The sequence below is a fragment of the Seriola dumerili genome, unplaced genomic scaffold (assembly GCF_002260705.1).
Source record: "Seriola dumerili isolate Sdu_G_001 unplaced genomic scaffold, Sdu_1.0 BDQW01000468.1, whole genome shotgun sequence".
NCBI classification, from domain to species: Eukaryota; Metazoa; Chordata; class Actinopteri; order Carangiformes; family Carangidae; genus Seriola; species Seriola dumerili.
The window spans coordinates 8943-32791 of record NW_019174723.1 but is presented as its reverse complement, the minus strand read 5'-3'; the positions used below and the strand labels follow the sequence as shown (position 1 = coordinate 32791).

General features: G+C 37.9%; 2 protein-coding genes and 1 pseudogene across 2 annotated transcripts; all 3 read right to left on the bottom strand.

Moving 5' to 3' along the window:
• Positions 1-938: 938 nt before the first annotated feature.
• Positions 939-4898, bottom strand: LOC111234850 (chitotriosidase-1-like). Its single transcript, XM_022763048.1, has 8 exons — positions 4874-4898; positions 3151-3355; positions 2180-2345; positions 1949-2073; positions 1735-1858; positions 1467-1649; positions 1228-1344; positions 939-1112 (listed from the first exon to the last, which is right to left on the bottom strand). Exons 1-8 carry the CDS (start codon positions 4896-4898, stop codon positions 942-944), a joined length of 1116 nt encoding a protein of 371 aa, XP_022618769.1. The 3' UTR covers positions 939-941.
• A 5266-nt stretch (positions 4899-10164) lies between these two features.
• LOC111235019 lies at positions 10165-13945 on the bottom strand (annotated as a pseudogene).
• Positions 13946-19322: 5377 nt separating this feature from the next.
• On the bottom strand, positions 19323-23406 carry LOC111234939 (chitotriosidase-1-like). Its single transcript, XM_022763173.1, has 12 exons — positions 23371-23406; positions 22920-22959; positions 22600-22626; positions 22232-22448; positions 22098-22142; positions 21430-21595; positions 21118-21242; positions 20904-21027; positions 20628-20810; positions 20382-20501; positions 20159-20291; positions 19323-19963 (listed from the first exon to the last, which is right to left on the bottom strand). Exons 2-12 carry the CDS (start codon positions 22942-22944, stop codon positions 19749-19751), a joined length of 1380 nt encoding a protein of 459 aa, XP_022618894.1. The 5' UTR covers positions 22945-22959; positions 23371-23406; the 3' UTR covers positions 19323-19748.
• Between the last annotated feature and the right edge of the window lie 443 nt (positions 23407-23849).

The following is a 23849-nucleotide window of genomic DNA, read 5'->3' as shown; positions in this document are numbered from 1 at the left end:
GGAGTTGTAGTTGTGGTAGTGGGAGTAGTGGTGGTGGGAGTTGTAGTGGGAGTTGTAGTTGTGGTAGTGGGAGTAGTGGTGGTGGGAGTTGTAGTGGGAGTTGTGGTTGTAGTAGTGGGAGTTGTGGTTGTGGTAGTGGGAGTTGTAGTTGTACTAGTGGGAGTTGTGGTTATGGTAGTGGGAGATGTGGTGGTGGGAGTTGTAGTTGTAGTAGTAGGAGTAGTGGTGGTGGGAGTTGTAGTGGGAGTTGTAGTTGTGGTAGTGGGAGTAGTGGTGGTGGGAGTTGTAGTGGGAGTTGTGGTTGAAGTAGTGGGAGTTGTGATGGTGGGAGTTGTGGTTGAAGTAGTGGGAGTTGTGGTGGTGGGAGTTGTAGTTGTAGTAGTTGGAGTTGTGGTGGTAGTTGTAGTGGGAGTTGTGGTGGTCGGAGTTGTAGTGGGAGTTGTGGTTATGGTAGTGGGAGTTGTGGTGGTGGGAGTTGTAGTGGGAGTTGTGGTTGAAGTAGTGGGAGTTGTAGTGGGAGTTGTAGTTGTAGTAGTGGGAGTTGTGGTTGTAGTAGTGGGAGTTGTGGTTATGTTGGTGGGAGTTGTAGTTGTAGTAGTGGGAGTTGTGGTTGTAGTAGTGGGAGTTGTGGTTATGGTAGTGGGAGTTGTGGTAGTGGGAGTTGTCATTGTAGTAGTAGAAGTTGTAGTTGTAGTAGTGGGAGTTGTGGTTGTGCTAAGGTCTGGAAAATCTGAAAGAATCAAAATCAAATATTGTGTTAATTGCTGTTTAACCCTTCTTGATCATCACGTCATACTTTAATATCAATGAGCATGAGCACTTGGACTTTCAAACAGAGAGAGAACACAATTGCGCTATGTGTAACTAAAAGTAGTAAAATCAATAAAAGATGATAAGATTAATGCTGATGGCATTAAATCAAATGAAAAACCACCACCTCATCACAGGATACAGCGGACACTTATTGCATTTTTGTCACCTGGAACAAGGAGATCATGCACATGGCTGATGAGAGGATATTTGCTATCATTACAGAATTTTCCAGTAAAGTCATCCAGGTCCAGAGACCAGACAAAAGCTCCTCCAAAGTTGTTTGTTTTCAGGTAGCTGACCTGAGAGGATGAAGAAAAAAACACACCAGCTGAAATGATTTAACCATCATTCCATCAACTATCCATCAACTATCATTCATTTGCAAAGTTATTATGGAATTAAACAGATGATTACCTTTGTTTCAAAGCTTTCTTTGTTATCAAATCCAACCCACTGATTTTCTGTGAGGGCGTATGGAACTTTCTGATCAGTAATCAGCTGGATTAGAGCCCCTTCAATATAAAGACAAGTCTGAAAGGAAGGGGGAAACAATATATTTAGAGCTAATGAAATTTGTCACACTACGCAGTGAAAGCCATTAGTGTACATTATTAATTAAAATATATGTACACAGCATAATAATATAATAATACCTCATAATAGGCCCAGAATCCATCTTCACCAGTGTAGCAACCTTCTTCACCAGTGCCGTTGGCTGGTGCTCCAACATCAGTGGATGGAGAAGATAGGGTAAAAGCTCGTCCATACGTTGCCAGTCCCAAGTTTAGCAATTGTGCTGGTGCTCCTTGGTCCCTCCAGTACTGCATGCCATCCTCCTAAAATGTGAGGGAAAAACAATTAGGATGACAACTATAAATAGATAGGGGGTCAGACAGTTTAAGTATGAATCCTGGTATTTACAGTATTAGAGTTGATTTTGTCTCCAGTATCTTTGGATCCCCGGTGTAAGGGGCTGTGATGTCCTGTTACATTTTCCCAGGGGCCGCGAAAGTCAAATGTCAGCACATTAATGAAATCCAGGTTCCTGGTAAAATGCAGAGAAGATCACGTTGACGAAAGCACCTCAACAGCTAATCACAAGTATAGTGTCAAGAGTGACTTTAAAATAGTTTACCCGGCAATCTGTGCGACTTCATAACTGGCATCGATGACCGCCTTCTCAGCAGAGACACTAGCAGTGAGGATTAATCTGTCACGGTTTGTTTCAGTTCCTTCAGCCACAAAGGCAGCTTTGAGCTCCTACACAAGAAGAAAGCACAGTTCAGTCTCAATCAAGTTTAAAAACTTAAATATATAAATGTAACGTATGGAATATTTCTGAGAGTCCCAGAAGAAAGGATCAGACCTGGCACAACAGTGTAAATTTCTGCTTGTTGTCTGATTGGCTTCCTGCTGCTGCGGGAAACCTCCAGTCCAGGTTGAGCCCATCAAAACCATATGTTCTCAGTAGTTTGATAGCAGACTGGATGAACATTGCTCTTCTTGATTGTGTTGACACCATCGTACTGAATCTGGTAAAGATTAGTACAAAACAGTGTCCTCATCATCTATCGAAGTATAATTTGTAGTAACTGACATCTTTAGTAGGCTACCATTTTTAAATTTAAATTTTTAACAACTATTAGAAGCAAGTAGGTATAAAATAAAAAGTAAAAATGTGTGTTAAATTATAGTTCAGATTACATTCAAACAAGGAATGGCGTAACATAGACAATACATTTTTTTCATTCTCATTCTTTTTGTAACATAAGTAAAATAATTAACATATATTATAATTTTTTGACCTCTTTTATGTGCACACACTCTAATATTTGATTATTTTGCACAAAACTAATTTAGGGTTGGTAGTAAATATCATTGTAAGTCAAAATTGTCTACATTTTGGACTATATTGAAGTGTTTATTTGCATTATTAGGCAGTTGCTTCAAATTTACATCACACATTTCGTTTGTATCTCATGATGTAATCATTTAATAAATGTATTAATATAATCAAAATATCACAGCACCTCACCTTGTGCTACCTCAATTTTGTGAAACCATGTGTCATACATATTGTGCAATGCACAAATACAGCATGAAAAATTCAAGAAATATTATAAAAAGTTAATTATAAAAAATGATCAAATGCTCTTGTGCATGTTAACTTACTTTTGTCTGTTAAATGTTATGCCACCAACTGCCAACAGGGTTTTGAGCAGCAGATTTCTGTTGGAGCATCAAAGTTTAGTGATGATTATTTAAAAAAAAAAAAAAACTAAAAAAAACACAAAATTGAACATAATTTCCAAAATATTGAGAGGCTACAGGTCTGACCTGGTTTTGAGTCCATTAAAGGACTGATAGAGCTGTTTGTCAGTGTCTCTGCTGGGGACCAGAGCATTCACACTGCTAATGTCAGAAAAGGCGAAAATCAGATGGGTACACTGGTTCGGATTAATGTTTGAAATCCTGAACTTCCCGTCCTCCGCTCTATCTTCAGCCAAGCTGTCATAGTAACACACCAGCCTGGAGGAAGAGGCTGAGACAAGGAAAAAATTGTTTTAAAAAGGATTTAATTCGTTTTTGAAGACAGAAGTTTTATCAAATCCCTTGTTTTCTAGTTAGACTGTCGATTAGAATAAATTTATGTGCTATAAACTTACCCAAGCTGGCGATGATCAAACAGAGACCTTCAGTGAGAATGACAGAACATGAGATTAAAAACAAAGTTCATCCAAATGACCAAAAATTTATTCTTAGGGGTGAATGGAATTTAATTTTACGTGTTAAAATCAGCGACAAACAATCTACAATATTACTGATAATCCACAAACCTCACTGTACATGTTATGTGAATTTGTGAATTATCCAGTGTAATGGAGACACAGAAAAACAGATTCCTGTTGATTTATTTAAGTTAATCTTTCAAAGTGGTAAGCAACACAAACAACTTTCCACTCATCTTTTTGTAAACAATTCAATCTCAGTTTCATCAGTCCACCAAAGAGTTTCCTAGTAGCATAGTATTTTCCTAAGGTGCTGTTTGGCAAACTTCGGGCACACAGTGATATTTTTTAGGAAAACAGCTGCTTCGCTTCTCCTGCCATCGACTCCATGCTCCATGCTCCGTGCAGCCATGCACCATGATTTGTGTATGGTAGACTCAGTCATTTTATTATTAGCCACAGCTGCTAGCCGTTAGCTTAATGATAACTTAAAAAAACAGCTAATGTGGCTATCGGCTAATTGATAATAGTTAAACGGCTAACGTTTATGTATTCTGCCGGCCAGATAAAATAATAACGCAAAATAATTCCAAACGGCACTATTGCTTTTTTCAATTTCAGCTAAAACAGGTCACGAAGGCCCTTCGGCAGCAGCACTTGCCATGTTAATTTAGTTTTATGCTGGTGACACCAGCTCAGTGTTGTGAACATCAACTAGCATTCATGTGTTCAGCTGCAAGTGAGGGGAGGGGCTGTATGCCTGCCTTTCTGCAGCGGTGCTGTATGAAGTTGTGTGTCAACTGGAGGAGGTGAAGACGGCACCGTCGGTATCGATAATGTTGCAAATGAGTATAATCGATTAGTATCTGAGTATTGATTTTTTTGACAACCCTTTAACATTGTAACCCTTCCCAGCTTTATGCAAATCAACAAGTCTGGTTTATTAGTCTTCTGAGATTAAAGTAGCTCTAACCCACACCTCCAAGCTTTCATTGTATGGACTCAACGTTTTCTATCTCCTGGCTCCAGTTAGCTTGTGTCATTAGCATTAGGGTTTCACAGGTTTTCCAACCTACGCTGAATATTTGAATAATGTATTCAAGATGCATGAGAACAATACAATGATTTGTGTGTTATTAGTTCTGTGTTAGTTATAGATTGTTTTTCTTGATAATTGTAACTTTGTGACCATATTTGAAGACAAATCTTACATATAAAAGTAATTCCAGCGCATTAACTTACTTTTTCTTGTCAATATAAGTGTGAAATGTGTTTCTGATTTGGGTGAACTGATTATTTAAGAAACCATTTACTGGATCAGTGTGCCTTACCTGCAGTCAGAATTGGCTTGCACATGTTGATGCTATATGGATAAAAAGAAATAGAAGAAATTCAAAATCATTGTAACTTGAACATTTTCACACAAATCTTTACTTTGGGCACCCAAAAAGCATTTCAACTCAGGAAACTGGACATTTTTAATACAATCAATACCCATTATATTTACAGCTTCAAAGGCATTTCAGTAGCTTTATTTTAAATTTTATTTTTAATGGGCAAGCCCTTTCTTCGATGTAATGAAGGTCTTCATTGACATTAACACATTAGACTGATATGGTGACTGACAAGGAGACTGTGTAGTTAGGTTCCATGAGGTTTAGGAGAATTCTGTATTTGGTTTCTTTTATAATGTCAAAAACACACATTTGTTGATCTAAGACGGCAAAACTGAAAACGAAAGTTCTACCAGCAGTCAAAGTTCAGTCAAAAACATTTCTCTCAAAAATACTGGGTATTTATACAGAATGTTCTGAGAGATTTCGGAGAAATAATTATTTGTTGCCACACAAAGTTTGGTTTAGGACTTTGACAGGTGTTTAACTTTACAGGTGTGTTATTGAGATCAAAATGAAGTTCGATTTCGAAAATGGGTGTGGTCTGACCCATGAGTGCTGACTACTCATTTAATAATGTAGTAATGACTGCATTATTACATGAATACTAATGACTCATGAGTTGGCATGTCAACAGGTTGACGGGCGATGCTGCTGGTGTGATCCCATTGCAAGATGGTCTGTAATGTATAATGTCATTTTAAGCTTTATACCCAGTATGAGTTCAGCTGTTGCAACCCCTGTGACAGTGAGCCATAAAAACGCTTTTAATTCACCCTGAAATAGGTCAGATTTCTTAATACAACCTGTATGCAGAGATAATTAAAAATGAATTGTGTCAAAATATTTTAGCATTTTAAGAACACCAGCCACTGCCCTATCATGTAAATTGTAATGCCTGTAGCACAAATCAAATGTGACGCAACATGTCATTTCAACAAGACTACACAAGATAGCATGAAGTTTGATATAGCATTAAGGATTCCTTTTATTTTCACCAGTGCCTCTACACACCCAGCTGCTGGGTTTACTCTGAACAGTATGTGAACAATTATTTTGATGTGCATTGTACACAGTTGGTGTGGTTTTGTACTTAAGATGTAAGCCACAGCTAACATGCTCCTCATACCACTAAAAGATGGGGCAGATAATTAGTGGTTTGAAAAAAATGTTGCATAGCAGGATGGTGATGATAGTAATTATGCAGCATTGTTTAATTATCTCCTTTAACAATGGCAGTTTGAAAGAAGAGTGAGAATACTGGCAGGAAAATGCAACTGTACCAACACATAGTCAAAACCAAACATATGCTTTTTTTTAAACACATGATGTTCTCCCTTACCTTTATCAGGGTTATAGGTTATGATTCAATCAGTGACCAAAGAGCATCTGGAAATTTTGAAGAACAAAGCAAGCTGTTGTATTACAATGCACAAAGAAAACTTTAAAACACGTTGGCGTAATTAAAAGAATAAAAGAAAAGTGATCAAAATTGAGTGAAAAATGTAATTTCCAGACAAATGATACAACTGCTGCGTTGTAAATTATTTACAGTCATGGTTGCAGCTCTGCATTCTCAATGAAGCTCTTGCTTGGATATCAGGTTTCTCTTTTTTATTGTATGTATTGTTGTATTGTGAGTGTTTAATCACAGAAAACCTGACAATACAGCCCCAGGTCTGATCTGAACAGACTGGTTACTATATGCCTATAATCAATCAACTTTGATCAATTAACTTCCTGTTTTGTGAAACAACACTGCTTTATGCCTGATAGTAATCACAACATGCTCATAATAGGTAAAGCACAAAGTTATCTTAACATTAGCCTACTATACAGCGCCTGCTGCTTTGACACCCCACCACCCATGACATATGTCTAGTTTAGCGAATGACTTAAAGCATTTTAGTAGGTATAGTGGTATACATAGAAACAACTAAATCTGTGTAAATGTTATTCAATAAAATGTGAGCAAAATGGTTACTTACAAAGATAAAGGTGAAAGAAGCATATACTGTCTCTCCGCTGTGACGAATGAAGAATGACTGATGGGTCTCTGGCTGTTAAATTGGGTAGATAGCTCTTACAGGGTGTGGTAGTAGTTAAACAGGGTGGAGATAATTAATTCAGGGTTACGATGTCCAAAGCAATTAAGACACTTATAGAAACAGAGACAAAAGTACAAAGTCACCTCATGTCAGAATCCTTTTGAGTTTATGAAAAATAAGAAGACAGTGGAAGACAACACAGTGGCTCAACTTTGTATTTATCATAATATCATCATTCTAAGCTGTCAGTAGCAAGTAGCATAAAACTGGAAATCTATACTGGGGAACCAGAAAAATGGAAATACTTGTACAAAAGACACCCTTTAAAAATTCGTCTGCAATTTTTGGCTTTAGTTCGTAGTGACAGTAAAGAGATACCAGAAACTTAGGGAATAGAGGATAAATGACATGCAACAAAGGCCCTTAGGTGAACTCAAACCAGACACATTGTCATTATAGACACTGTTTTCTCTCTCACATAATCAGTCAAAAAGCTAGTTTTCACTGCCAGCAGCTAATGAACTAGCTGAAATCAACAACTATGTTAAACAACTCATGATGTGATATAAGGTCTTCCAAATGACAACAATTGTTAAAGACAAAGAAACAATAAGTGGGCAGAACAAGGCTAGAATTATTGAAGCAGCATCATCATTTAAGGTACATCTAATTACATTGTGTAAAAATAAACCAAGAAGAACACACCCACACAAAAGGTAAGCTTTTATGACAAAGGATGCAATTATTTACATAGCAGAAAGTATCATGACATAAGTCATGTCCTAAAACATTGTTTTAAACAACCACACAAATAGCATACACACCCGTTGAGTGAGAAACACCTAACTACCACCTTGTTGTTATTACTGTATTGACAAACTACTGAACAGTAATGACAAATTTGAAAAAAAAAACAGTGGTCTCATGTAAAGTACCTTTATATAGAACTAATTTGCAACAGCAAAGATGAAGGAAATGTAGTTGGGAACAAATCATATTTTTAAGTAACATAATGAGGAAATGTTCATTTACTTCTATTGCAAATCGCAAATATGTTGATACTGAATGTTGTGGTAAGATGTTCCCTGAAATAGTGAGTAGAAAAAAGTGGGAAACAATATTTTCTGGTAGTCCTGCTGATCAGAGTGTTAATTCTCAAAGCATTTCAATATTAGCAGCATTTTCACATTATAGGGAGTCATTTTAGTCATTGTTCATATAAAAAAAAAATTATGGCGCTATTTAGTTTTTTGTTAAAATATCTCCCAATGTGCCCAACCAACATTAGTGAGCAAAACGAATGTTACATAACCCCTTATTGAGCACAGTGCACAGGTTGTTCCACTCTGTGTCACGAGTAAAGAGTCTCTTTCCAACCAACATGCTTTTTACATTTCACAGTAATTTATCTCTCATTGCAGAAGGTGACTGTGATGTCAAGAAATGTTTGACAAACAACTTTAGCTGCGGTGTCCTCAACCAGACAGCTGCAGCTCATCCAGAATGCTGCTGCCAGAGTCCTCACTAACACCAAGAAAGTAGAGCACATCACATCGGTCAGTCCTTAAATCACTGCACTGGTTTCCTTTGCATCAATTGATAGCTTTTAAAATGCTGTGGCTCGTCTATAAAGCGCTAAATGGTCTTGAGACTAAATACATCTCTGACCTACTTATACGCTATGAAGCAAGTGTTAGCTCCTTTAAAATAAAACATCACTATTTGTTGTAGCTTACCAATAAATTAGATACGCAACTTCTTTTTTTGTGTCTGACCTACAACTACCTCAGGTTACATATTTTTAATCTTGTTGTTGCTTTGGCTTTGTTTTTAATGTCTTTGATCACTGCAGAACTTCTTTTAAAATGTTTTTACTATTGATGTCAAAGGTTGGTTGGTTAAAAAGACTGTGTTTGTGTGTGTGTGTGTGTGTGTGTGTGTGTGTGTGTGTGTGTGTGTGTGTGTGTGTGTGTGAGTGAGAGAGTATGAGAGTGGTTATTCTGGGGTAACTTCAGGTTGTGCTGGGTGCAGATAAAACCCACAGTAAGATTCCACCCATAGGAAAAATGTTCAAAATGTTCTTGGGTAGCTGAAAGAGGCTGACCTTTGCCTTCCCTTTCTTCTTCATAACTTCATTTGAATGGTTTTTTTTTGAGTGCCAGGTAGGTGGCGTGTTTGCACAGTATTTTGTGTCTTCTATAAACACCAGCTAGACAAGGAATAGATACAGGATAACCAAACTAAACAAAATGTAGGTATTTAGTGGTATTTTCTTAATCATTATTTTATTGAAAGACAAATCCAATCATGTGATGGCTAGATATAAACCAAGAAGCACACATCCAAAAAATAAGGTTAGATTCACACAACAGATATCTCAGATTAAATTAAGGCAGAAAAGAGAACAAGAACCTTCACTCACAACTGATGTATATATTCCTACAATTAAAAGACTGCAATAGGACAACACTTGTACATACACAGTACAAATACTTCATATTATATAGATGAAATAATATAAATCATATTGTCTAGTGACAAATATGTATGGGAGCATATCTCTTCAACAATGGTGAGTTTATGGGTTGTGTTGAATGATTCATCTGAAAATGTTAATGCTGACATGTGTAAATGGTGTTTTCAAAATTGACATGTAGATGAGTGAGACCTAGAAAGATCAAGCAAACCCAATGTTAAGTATTTTTTACACATAACAGTGAAGAATCATAAGAAATTATATATATAACACCTTTTGACAGTGCCCCGCTTGAATTGGTAAGAATTACCACTTATGTAGAGGAAGATGATTAATGTGCAACTCTTTAGGGGTAGATACAGCAAGAGCAATTTGGGTTGAAGACGAGATTTGGGGCGCAGTTTTTGATGTACGTTATCCCATGGACACAGTGGAAAAAAGTAAGTCGGTTATAAGGGTTGAAGTAAACCCCATCTGCCCTTCCACTGCAGTAATTGTGAAATGTTGGAAGTGTTGGAAAATCTGAAAAAGAATGAAAGTCAAATATTGGGTTAGTTGCTGTTTAACCCTGCTTAATCATATCATCTGTTAAAATCACTGAGCATGACTACTTAGATTTCCAAAGAGATAGAGCTCACAATTTCACTATGATCAACTAAAATTAGTAGAGACAATAAAAGGTGTTAACATTAACAGTGATGGCATTAAATCGAATGAAAAACCACCACCTCACCATAGCATTCAACAGACACTTGTGGCATTTCGTCACCTGGAACAAGGAGATCATGCAGGTGGCTGATGAGAGGATATTTGCCCTGTTTACAGAAATTTCCACTGAAATCATCCAGGTCCAGAGACCAGATGAAGGCTCCTCCAAACTTGGTTGTGTTTAGGTAACTGACCTGAGGATGAAAACAATTGAAGTCATGTTGACAAAATATCTGTTTAACCAAATTTGCGTAATACCAGCCATTTAAAAAGTTCACTGCATTAAAGAGATAATGACCTTTGTTCCAATGCTGTCTTTGTTATCAAATCCAACCCACTGATTCTTGTCTACGACAGCATATGGAACTTTCTGGTCAGTAATCAGCTGGACTTGGACCCCGTTGAGATGAGGGCAACTCTGAAAAGAAGGGTCAAATTTCAAATTTAGATGTAATGAAATTTGTCACAACAAATACAGTACAAGATGTTGGTGTACAATAAGGCTATTGATGCAAATGACTTATTTTCAGAGCTTGCAGTTTTACTTCATAGTAAGCCAACAGTCCTTTTGTCTGGGTGTAGGTCCCTTCTCTACCGGGACCACTGACTGGTGCTCCAACACCAGTGTGAGGTAAGGCAACGGTATAAACTCGCCCATACGATGCTATGCCCAAGTTTAGCTTATGTGCAGGTGCTCCCTGGTCCCTTCAGTACTTCATAGTGTAGTCCTAAAATAAGGAGAAAAAAAGAACGATGAGGATGAAACTGCATTTCTAACTAGAAAAGTGTTCAGGTATTTGAAATAGAAATCCTGGTATTTACAGTATTAGAGTTGATTTTGTCTCCAGTATCTTGGGATCCCTGGAACAAGGGGCTGTGATGTCCTGTGACAGTTTCTGAGGGGCCGCGAAAGTCAAATGTCAGCACATTAATGAAATCCAGGCTCCTGATAAAATACAGAGAAGATCACGTTGACGAAAGCACCTCAACAGCTAATCACAGGTATAGTGTCAAGAGTGACGTTAAAATAGTTTACCCGGCAACCTGTGTGACTTCATAACTGGCATTGATGACCGCCTTCTCAGCAGAGACACTAGCGATGAGGATTAATCTGTCACGGTTAGTTTGGGTTCCTTCATTCACAAAGGCAGCTTTGAGCTCCTACACAAGAAGAAAGCACGGTCTCAATCAAGTTTAAAAACTTAAATATATAAATGTAACGTATGGAATATTTCTGAGAGTCCTAGAAGAAAGGATCAGACCTGGCACAACAGTGTAAGTTCCTGCTGCTGCGGGAAACCTCCAGTCCAGGCTGAGCCCATCAAAACCATATTTTATCAGTAGTGTGATAGCAGACTGGATGAGCATTGCTCTTCTTGTTTGTGTTGACACCATCGTACTGAATCTGGTAAAGATTAGTACAAAACAGTGTTCTCATCATCTATAGAAGTATAATTTGTAGTTACTGACATCTTTAGTAGGCTACCATCAATTTTTTAAAAAGTATTAGAAACAAGTAGGAGTAAAATAGAAAGTAAAAATGGGTGTTAAATTGTAGTTGCAATAGATACAAACACAGAATGGTTTGAAACAAAATCTATTTATTTAAATTGTATTTGACCTTAAGTCTGTTTTGGGTTGATTCCAACATAAGAAAAAATAAAAGAAGAATTGAAGTTAAATACCATTAAACAACCACTGAGGTTTTACAGATAATTAAATACTGCCAGTTAAATCCTTTAATACAAACACAAAGCCATTTCTTCAACTTTACATCACACATTTTGTATCTGAATTATGAAATAAACTCATTTGTGTCAATCCATATACCATACATGTTGTACAATGCACAAAAATACGGCATTAAAGGACAAAGCATCGCAGAAATGACCAACATGTTTAAGTGCTGTTTGCTTATATAAATATGCCTAAATGCTCTTATAAGTCACTTGCCTTTGCGTGACACCAACTGCCAACAGGGTTTTGAGCAGGGGATTTCTGTGGGAGCATCAAAGTTTAGTAATGACTTTTAACAAAACACAAAATTTAACATAATTTCCAAAATATTGGGAGGCCATGGGTTTGACCTGGTTTTGAGTGCATTAAATGAGTAATAGCTTTGTACGTCAGCTGCTTTTCTGGGGACCAGTCTGTTCACACTGCTAATGTCAGATTTGATTTATGTAACAGCTCTGTTGCAACTCATCATGTCAAATGTCTTTTAAGAAGATTCAGCACTGAAGACAGTGCTATACTGCACTGTCTCTGCTTACCTTTGCCACGCCTGGTTCCACCCCGAGCGCTCTGGGAGGCCTGTGTGGAGAGTTGAGAAATGCAAGCAGCTGCAGGAAATCAGGGGAATTTTTTGGACTGATAGAATTGACTGGCGTCCTCAATGTGCCATTGAATGTTTTTTCTTCTTCTTTTTTTCTCATTAAATCATGTTAATAAAGTAACTGAAAGAAAGCAACAAAATGCCTCATCAATTCTGAAGAATCCTCACTACAAGCTCAAAGGTTTATTGGTTAGATTTTACTCTCCATAAAAAATCTTGAAGCACTCAATGTGGAGTGGTACGTCACACTTCTCACATCCATACACAGTGTGGTTGTAGCATCGTCTGCATCTTTGGTAACGTTTTCCTGTGTTTACAGGCCAGTGATGTTTCCCATCACCTCTTGTGGAATCCTGAGGTTTCACAATTGCAGATCTTCTGCCTTGCCCAAGAGGCTGTTTTCAATATCTCTTGAGGAGATCCAGGGACAAAACCCGCTGAAAGGTCAGGAGGTCATAATCACTGCCAACAACATCTCTGAAGAACAGCCAACTATTCACCACTGCACTGTGAAGGGACCAGGCCAGGATTGGCCACCACCACTTCTTTGACCTTATTGCAGATCTATATCTTGACACATGAAGATCATGCAGATCCACGCCACCCATGTTTTGGTTATATGTAAGGAAACACAGAGGTTGTGGCACTTTGACAAATGCTTTTTTCTCTTTGCTCCACCTGGATGCTTTACCCTCTGAATATCTTTCTACAGCATTGGTTGCCATGGTTACAACACTGTTATCCTTCCATCGCACCAGTAACTTCTCCCCCTCTGTAAGGACCTCCATGCTTCCACGAGGCATTTTTTCAAAATCCTTCACACCTGTGAAAGGGATGTCATGCAGACGGCACTGTCTCAGTGTGCCAAGGGACCCATAACCTCGTTTGGTCATTTCATCAATGAGGCTAAGTGAGGTGAAAAGGTTATCATGCACAAATGTGCATCCTGGAGGGACTTCTGCTTGTTCAGCCAGACCAAGGACTACACTTGGGCCCTGTCCTAAGCCAGTTTCAGGCAGATGTGTGTGGACTCCACAATAGGGCTCCATGTGAAACATGTACCCTGTGGGTGAAGCAAGGCTCCACAACTTGTATCCAAACCGGATTGGTTTGCCCCTGATGAACTGCTTGCAGCCATGCCTGCCATAATAGCGTATCATGCTTTCATCAATTGACAGCTGTTTTGTGTATGGCATCATCTTGTAGGTGCTATTCAGTGCACTGAAGATGGGCCGCACTTTGTAGAAAGGGTCGTCTGTGGCCTTTGAGTTATCCACCAGATGAATTGAGGCCATTATCTCGTCAAAGCGGTTCCTTCTTATTGCATTTGAGATGGCTTCATTGTAGACATCAGGGTCATATGACCAATACATGTGCCTCCTTGGTACTGAACTGTAGCCAGATGCGAGCAGAACCCCATAAAAACTCAGCAACTCATCCATGCTCAGATCAAGTGCCTTCCCTTTGGTTTGCATTGAGTAGAGGTTTGACATCTCAACAGTGAGCTCCCTCAGAGTAGGAGGATACATCAAAAGGAACAAATCAACAGGGTCAGGTTTAGTTTGTTTTATGCAATCTGCTGCAGTTGGAACATAGGTCACAAAATCTGGTATACTGGATGTGGCTGGGCATCGTGATCTTTTAAAAATCCTGTCCCTATTTTGCTTATTTTGAAGCATTTTTTTCTGTTTTTTTTGGCGTTTTGGGGTTTCATTTTCTTCAGGACATCTCCTTTTTTTGGTTGTGGGGTATCATTTTCTTCAGCTCAGGTCTTCGTCTTTTTCTGGTTTGTGTTCTGGGTTTCTGGCTGGACACTGTGGGAGATTCACCAACTAGCGGCAATGGGTTTTCTTCAAAACCAAATGCTGGCGGAGTGAGAGATGAGGGAGTGGGGGAGTTGGGGGGCAGGGACAGTCTGGGGGTAGTTCTGGACTTATCAGGTCAAAATCTTTCTCATCCTCCAGATAGGTCACCTCTGCTTCACCATTCAGCAGTCTAGCAGGCAAATGGCCTGTTTCGCCTTGGTACTCTCTATCTGAGCAGTCGCTATCACAGTCACTTTCAATTGCATCTTTTTCAACTGTAGGAATGACTGTTATGTAGCACACATCTTTTTGGGGTTCTTTTAAATCTAGAAGATCCAAAACATCTGATAGTTTTAAGCTGTGTAGAGAAAATCATAAGAAAAATAGAATAAACAGCTAAAACTTTTGACACCTAGCATAATGCTATGACTACGCGTTATGCTAGCGGCAACAAATGTTGCCGTGGTTCCATTTACTCTTTTTATGATCAAAAAATTTATGCAGGCATATAATTCTCATTATATATCAGTAGTAGACCCTTTAAATACTATATGTACAAAATATTTCATTTATATCTGTTAATTAAGGTATTTTACTTACTTCCTTTTGTACAAGTTTGAGGCAGACATTTCCCGCCAGCGGTGCAAGCAGGAAGTAAAGAGGCCTGATCATGTGACCATTCACACTAGTTACATGACATTGATAGAAAATTAGAGGAGACAACATATTCTTTTATTTAAAAACTTTAGCTGCCAAAACCAAAACAGCACTTTTATAGCTTCCAGAAGTAAAAAAAAAAGAGCGGCAACAATTGTTGCCGGTGGGATTAAACGGGAAGCATTTGCTTAACCAGTATTGCTTACCTGCAGTCAGAATTATCTTGCACATGTTGTCACTATGTAACTAAAAAGAAATAGAAGAAATCAAAACATTACTTTTTAGTTTGCAACATAACAATTTTCCCACAATGAGCTTTAAAAATGCATGTCAAGTTAAAAAAAAGTGCACGTTGGAGCAGGTATAAGAGTATACATAGGAACAGCTAATGACATCTGTGATAAAGGAATGAATCAGTGAATAAATTCAGAATAAAAGGTATACTTACAAAAACAAAAGCTAAGGAAGCATATACCGTCTTTCTGTGACTGATGGATAACTGACGGATAACTGGCTAATATATTGGGTAGATAGCTCTAGGGCGTGGTAATTTAATGTGGTTAAATAGGGTGGGGATGTGTTTTTGTTCAAAATGTTCAAAGCAATTAGACGCTGATAATCTACCTCATTATCACAGCCTTTTGGCTTTGAATTCAAATTTTATTCAAATTAATAGCATGATTCTGCCATGTTCAAATTAATTTAATTATTTAACTACATGTATGTCACTTAAATGGCAACACCTAAAATGTTCAGCATGTTGAATGTTTGTCATGTGTGGTTTAAAGGGGGAAATATATAAAAGGTTATATTTTAAGGTTGCTCTCTCTTGTTCAGTGTGTTTAGTTATTCCTATTCTGAGATAGCTCTTAGGGCGTGGTAATTTAATGTGGTTAAATAGGGTGGTGATGTGTTTTTGCTCAAAATGTTCAAAGCAATTAGACACTGATAATCTACCTCACTAACACACCCTTTTGGCTTTGAATTCAAATTTTATTCAATTCCATAGCATGATACTGCCATGTTGGAATTTAATTAACTATTTAACCACATGCACCTGTATATTCTGAACTCATTGTTGCCATCCAATTTGTGTTTACCTGACACTGTAACAGGCTGTAGATGGGGCTCAGCTTTAGGGGACAGAGGTGCGTGGAAATTAAGCAGATTGCTTTATGCATGTTAATTATTTGTTTATTTCTCTCACCTTCCATGTCGCTTAAATGGCAACACCTAAAATGTTCAGTATGTTGAATGTTTGTCACGTGTGGTTTAAAGGGGGAAATATATAAAAGGTTATATTTTAAGGTTGCTCTCTCTTGTTCAGTGTGTTTAGTTATTCCTATTCTGAGATAGCTCTTAGGGCGTGGTAATTTAATATGGCTAAATAGGGTGAGGATGTGTTTTTGTTCAAAATGTACACAGACAAATGTGCACAGTAATTCATCATCAAGGTGACTGTGATGCCAAGAGATGTTTGACAAACAGGTTTTTCTCTTGTGTCCTCAGCCAGACCGTTGCAGCTCACCCACGTCCTTAGAGAAAAACCACATGAATTTCACATGTGATCACATGTGACCTCATGTACGTTTGGTTTTTTCATGTGAAATTTAAAATTTGAAAACATGTAAAACCTTCTGGGATTACATTTGAAACCCATATAAATTCCCCTTTGAAAGCTGTATATCAAGCCAATTGAAACCCATACATCTACGCATTTGACACCTTTGGGATATGTGAGACCCATGCCAATAGTTTGCTTTTGTTTGTTTGCATGTTTGTTAGTACTCACATTACTGCACTTGTTGAAATAGCCATGGTGAAACTTTGAAAATCTGCAGTATTTGTGACATGTTACAACACGTTGTGACATGTTTTTCATGTGCTCCTCATGCTACCACATATTACAGCAGGTGGAGACATTTTCCACATGTGCTCAGCATGTTATGACCTGTGGTAACGTTTTAACATGTGCTCTACATGGTACCACATGCTGCAGTATTTGGTACTATGGGACATATGAGTAAATGTCAGAAACACGTGTCCACTTGTAGAAAACATGGGAGATGAATGTGGTTTCAGCAAAGACTCAACTACTAACTCAGTTCACATTGTTTAATCTTTAAAGGTATAAAGTGTAAGATCCTGCTACTTGCTCCACCTCCATAGGGGGCAGCATTTCACCTCTATGCCCCTGTCCAGTTAATCATGTTGTTGTTTTCCCCATGTTCCTTATAATTCATAATTTATATGTGAATGTATTGTTGATAGTTAAAATTGTTGATAGCACTGAAACAAATTATGAATACTTGTAATACGAACAGTATGTTTTTATTTACCTATAAAAATATGAAGACAAAGGGATACTGCATGACACATGGGTGGCAGGCTACAGCAGCATGAGGAAGGGATGATGATATCATCACAAAGGCAGAATCAGAAAATAAGGTTTATTGCCAGGTAGGTTTTTACTTACAAGATATTTGGCTTGGTGTTTGGTGCAGTATACAATAAACATGTTAACAGGAAATAACAATAGCAAGGTAAAGTACTGCAACAGTCAAAAAAATAAATATACATAGATACACATAGTGAAAAAATAAAACAATGAAAAAAATACGTAAAAAAAGTGTTAACAGAACTGCTGAGCAGGATGTGCAAAAGATCACAGTATACACAATATCTGTTCTTTGCAGGGATAATACTCTAAGGTGTTACTGTAATGTGGTTGTTGATGATTGATGAGGCCAGATGCATAAGAAAAGGCAGGTGCTGGTCCATCACTGGGGATGCCTGGACAGAAATTCTGGTCCTGATACAGACAAACATGTGATAGGACAATTAGTTTAGATCATACTTAAGTTCTTTATATTCAAACATGTTAGGTCTGTTGTGTGTGTATAATAAATAGTAAGGATAGATATGAATATGCTAAAATAAATACAGTATTAGGCAGTGGATCCTGAACCTGTTGGTTCTGTATCTGTCTCTTTGTCTTACTTCTAAAAGAAAAGTTACTGACGCATCTATCTGGACAAACAGACGCAGGAACAGGCTAAATTCTACTAATTCACTAAAACGTCTGTCAACATCGTCAATCATACATTTATACCCCTTGAACTGTTTGTTTGTCGGTGAGGTTTGTCATTTGCACTAATGATACTTTTTGCTACAGACCAACATTGGATGTTACTCACCAGTCTAAAAGAAAAGTTGCGAGCTCGGCATCAAGCCGCGTCTCTTTACTCGTCCGGAGCTGTCTCCAGCGGTGGAAAAACACACCATGATTTACTCGTGTTTTGCTTCTTTGCCGTTGAATGTGGTTTCTTGTTGGAGCGGTTCTTTGGGATGGAGATAAAGCTCGCTTTCTAGGCGCTTCAGCCATCTCTGCGTTTCTATGATGACCGTCGGCAGATTTTTTTTAAAATTTTTTGTCAGAGCTATAGCATAACTTCAAGCTCAGGAGGAAGCTCCTCTTCTCCGTGGGACTGAGGGCAGACTAGACGCTACACTGACTCACACAGCATCTAGTGTGTCTAGGTGGTATTACAACAGGGCCCGGGTCGGGGCTTGTTGGTTAGCATGCTCATTTAAGTAGATATCTCTGAAATACAATAGATGGAGGTCTTGGTCATGACATCATCACTGTGGCTCCTTCACATACTATTGCTAGAGTTAGTTCATTCTTGGAACATTTTAAACTAAAATTCTGGCCAGATCTTACACATTGCACCTTTAAGTACTGATCTTATCGTTGTATTTGCTTGTTTTTAATGTCTTTTTTCACTGCAGTGATTCTTTTAAAAGTGCGGCACTTTTATAAGTATTGATGTCAGTGGCTGGTGGAAAAGCCCATTGAAAGCTGTTGAGGTCTTTACTCTTCAGCTGCCTGAAAGCTAGTGAGTAATAGCTCAATCCGTGCTCCCTCAACGGTGATTGGTCATGCGTGAAATGGTCAGAGAGAGAGTGATGGCTTTTTTACACCCGACCTAATTCGTAACTTCATTTGAATGGCTTTTCTTTGAGTGCCAGTTTGGTGGCTTGTTTGCACAGTATATTGCTTCTTTTATGAAAGTTACTTTTAGGATGAAGATTTTGCACGATGGATAATACAATCGGTTAAAATACAGCAGATTGCTAAGGATTTTTCCCTCTAAATCTCTCACATGGTTTAATTTCAATAAATGTTGAAATGTTCCAATATCTCAACAACAATCCAAGAGTAGCTTGGCTGCAAAGTATGTTGTGTCTTTTATCAATGGACACTTAACCAGAGTTTGAAAAAAAACTAAACAAAATCTGGGAAACTAGTAGTAATTTATATCATACGTCATTTTATTGTAAGACAAATCCAGTCATGTGATGGCTAGATATAAACCAAGAAGCACACATCCAAACAAGAGGGTTAGATACACCAACAGTAACATATATATGAGAAAAATATAGTAAAGTCTTATCCGATTAAATGATGGCAGACGAAAACGAGCAACACACAGCAACAGGACAACAATAGTAAATACACACTACAAATTCTTCAAATTATACTGAATATTGAGTGAGATTTAATCATAATCTGTACCAACAGATACAGTATGGATGGGATCATGTCTCTTTAATGATGGAGAGTTTATGGTCATCCATCTGATAATGTTGATGGTTTCATCTGAAAATGTTAATGTTGACATGTGTAAATGGTATTTTAAAATTTAGACAGTGCCCCACCTTTATTGGTAAGAATCAATATTACCGCTTATATAAATTAAAATGACAAACGTGCAACTCTTTAGGGGTAGTCACAGCAGAGGCAAGTTGGGTTGAAGACGAGATTTGAGGCGCAGTATTGGATGTACGTTCTCCCGTGGGCACAGTTGTAAAAAGAGTTTCGGTCATTCGGGTTGGCGTGAAGCCCGTCTGCCCTTCCACTGCAGAAATTGTCAGGATCAACTGTGGAAGTTGTTGTGGTGGTTGTGGTTGTGGTTGTGGTATAGTGTGGATAATCTGAAAAAGAATGAAAGTCAAATGTTGTGTTAATTGCCACTTAGATTTCTAAACAGAGCAAACAATTGCACTATGATTAACTAAAATTAGTACAGACAATAAAAGGTGTTAACATTAAAACTGATGGTTTTAAATCGAATGAAAAACCACCACTTCACAACAGATTACAACAGACACTTATTGCATTTTTATCACCTGGAACAAGGAGATCATGCAGGTGGCTGATGAGGGGATATTTGCCCTGGTTACAGAAATGTCCACTAAAGTCATCCAGGTCCAGCGACAAGACAAAGGCTCCTCCAAAGTGATTTGTATTTAGGTAACTGACCTGAGAGGATGAGGACGAAAACAATTGAAATCATGTTGACAAATCTGTTTAACCACATTTAGGTGATACCAGCCATTTGAACAACCTTACCTTTGTTCCAATGCTGTGTTTGTTATCAAATCCAACCCACTGATTATTATTTATGACAGCATATGGAACTTTTTGATCAGAAATCAGCTGGACTTGAATCCCGTCAAGATGAGGGCAAATCTGAAAAGAAGGATCAAATGTCGAATTTGGATGTAATGACATTTGTCACAACAAATACAATAGAAGCTCTTAGTGTACATGGAGCTACTGATAAAAATGACTTATTTTCAGAGCTTGCAGTTTTACCTCATAGTAGGCCAGCAGTCCTTCCATTTGGGTGTAGGTGCCTTCTGTACCGGGACCACTGACTGGTGCTCCAACACCACCGCAATGAGAGGCAACGGTATAAACTCGCCCATACGATGCTATACCCAGGTTTAGCTTATGTGCAGGTGCTCCCTGGTCCCTCCAGTACTTCATAGCATAGTCCTAAAATATGGAGAAGAAATAACAATGAGGATGAAATCACATTTCTAACTAGAAAAGTGTTCAGGTATTTGAAATAGGAATCATGGTATTTACAGTATTAGAGTTGATTTTGTCTCCAGTATCTTGGGATCCCTGGAACAAGGGGCTGTGATGTCCTGTGACAGTTTCCGAGGGGCCACGAAAGTCAAATGTCAGCACATTAATGAAATCCAGGCTCCTGATAAAATACAGAGAAGATCATGTTGACCAAAGCACCTCAACAGCTAATCACAGGTATAGTGTTAAGAGTGACATTAAAATAGTTTACCCGGCAACCTGTGTGACCTCATAACTGGCATCGATGACCGCCTTCTCAGCAGAGACACTAGCGATGAGGATTAATCTGTCACGGTTAGTTTGGGTTCCTTCATTCACAAAGGCAGCTTTGAGCTCCTACACAAGAAGAAAACATGGTTCAGTCTCAATCAAGTTTAAATCTTAGAATTTATATATGTGTGTGTATATGTATATAAATGTGTGTGTGTGTGTGTGTGTGTGTGTGTGTGTGTGTGCGTGTGTGTGTGTGTGTGTGTATATATATATACAATATTTCTGAGAGTCCCAGAAGAAAGGATCTGACCTGGCACAACATTGTAAATTTCTGCTTGTTGTCTGATTGGCTTCCTGCTGCTGCGGGAAACTTCCAGTCCAGGCTGAGCCCATCAAAACCATATGTTCTCAGTAGTGTGATAGCAGACTGGATGAACATTGCTCTTCTTGATTGTGTTGACACCATCATACTGAATCTGGTAAAGATTAGTACAAAACAGTGTTCTCATCATCTATAGAAGTATAATAAATACAAATATCTGCGAAATTATATTTGCATTAGACACAAACATAGATTGGTTTAAAACACAAACAATTTTAATTGCATTTGACTTAACATCTGTTTTGGTGTGACTTTGTAACATAAGTAAAATAAAAGAAAAGAATTGAAGTTAAATCCTAATGTTAACAACCACTGAGTTTTTACATATAATTAAAAATTGCCAGTTAAATCCCATAATGTACTAAGAATAGTAACCACTTTTTTATGCACACAGTATTTGTGTGATTATTTTGCAGCAAACTAATGTTGGTTATATATTATTTGATGAAGGGTTGTGTATCAGTATCAGTCATAATTTTCATACAAATTGCACTGTATTGAAGTATTTGCATTGCACACTGATGATGTCATCATGAAATAAACTTAGTACTATAATCAAAATATGACTACACCTCCCCTTGTGCTACGTCCCTTACCTTTGTGTGTCACCAACTGCCAACAGGGTTTTGAGCAGGGGATTTCTGTGGGAGCATCAAAGTTTAGTAATGACTTTTAACAAAACACAAATTGAACATAATTTCCAAAATTTTGAGAGGTCAACAGGTCTGACCTGGCTTTGAGTTGATTAAAGGACTGATAGCGATTTAAGTCAGTTGTTCTCCTGGGGACCAATCTATTCACACTGCTTATGTCAGAAAAGGCGAAGATCAGATGGGTACACTGCTTCGGATCAATGTCTGAAATCCTGACCTTCCCGCCATTCGCTCTGTATTCAGCCAAGCTGTTATAGTAACACACCAGCCTGGATGAAGACTGGTGAGACCTGGCTGAGACATGGAAAATAATAAATAAAAAGATTAATTGATTTAATTAGTTTTATCAAATCCCTTGTTTCCCAACAGTTGGCACCCTAGGGACATTATTTATTTGTCCATCAGTCTATTGACTTGGATTAAATAATGCATGTTATAAACTTACCCAAGCTGGCGATGATCAAACAGAGACCTTCACAGTGACAAAGTTGGTAAGCATGAGGTTAAAAATAAAACTTAACAGGTCAATTCATTCATTTTACAAAAAAAAAGTAAAAGAAATGAATAAATAATAATATCGGATGTGAATAGAAATTTGGTTCACATGTTACACTGCAGCAACATAGATCTTCTACAATATTCTTGAAAACCGGGATATATAAAACCAGAACTATCTACATGGATAGATTTCACTAGAGGTAAGTGTGAAGAAATGTGAGGTAAACTGATCCTTTGAGGAAACATTATTTGATCGGTGTGCCATACCTGCAGTCAGAAGTAGTTTGCACATGTTGTCACTGTGTAACTAAAAGGAAATAGAAGAAATTAAACATTTATCTAATTTGCATCATTTTCCTACTAGTTCCCACTGTGAGCACTAAAAAGACATTTCAGATCAGAAAACTGCACATTTTAAATTCAAGTTTGATCAATCAGTTACTTATCCTGTGCAGCAACACTACTTCAGCAGCCTGATAATGGTCACAACATGCTCTTAGTAGGTAAACACACAACCATAATGACACTAGATACAAAAATCAGAGAGAAATTTGTACAGTGCCTGCGGCTTCAACCCTCTTACATGAGTCTAGTTTAGTGACAGAGTTAGTTAGAGGGTATGAGCAGGTATATTAATATACATAGCAACAGCTAAAAATCTGTGGAACTGATAAATGAATTAAAAAGTGAACAAAGTCAGAGTTAATTGTATACTTACAAAGACAAAGGCGAAAGAAGCATATACTCTCTTTCTCCTGTGACTGATGGATGACTGATGTATGGTCTGGCTTATATATTGGGTAGATAGCTCTTAGGGCGTGGCACTTTAACAGGGTTAAATGGGGTGGAGATGTGCATCTTTTTCAAAATGTTTAAAGCAATTACACATTAATAAGCCATCTCATTATCAGGTGCTTTTGTCTTTTGTCAAAGCTACACTGGCAGTATAATTAGATGGCAATGTCAGTCTGTTGGTTGGTCTACCACTTTGGTCCAGACTGAAATATCTCAGCAACCTTTTGACAGTTTGCCTGATATGTGCTAAATATCTCTTTGTTAACATTAGTTTTTGGCTCTAAGCACTGCAATGTTTAGGTACAGAGCTGTAATTATTGCTGCTGTGGACTTTTATTGGACTTTATTGCACCATAGTGAGTCGGGTTTAAAAGCATGTGGAGAGAAACCTAAACTAGACAA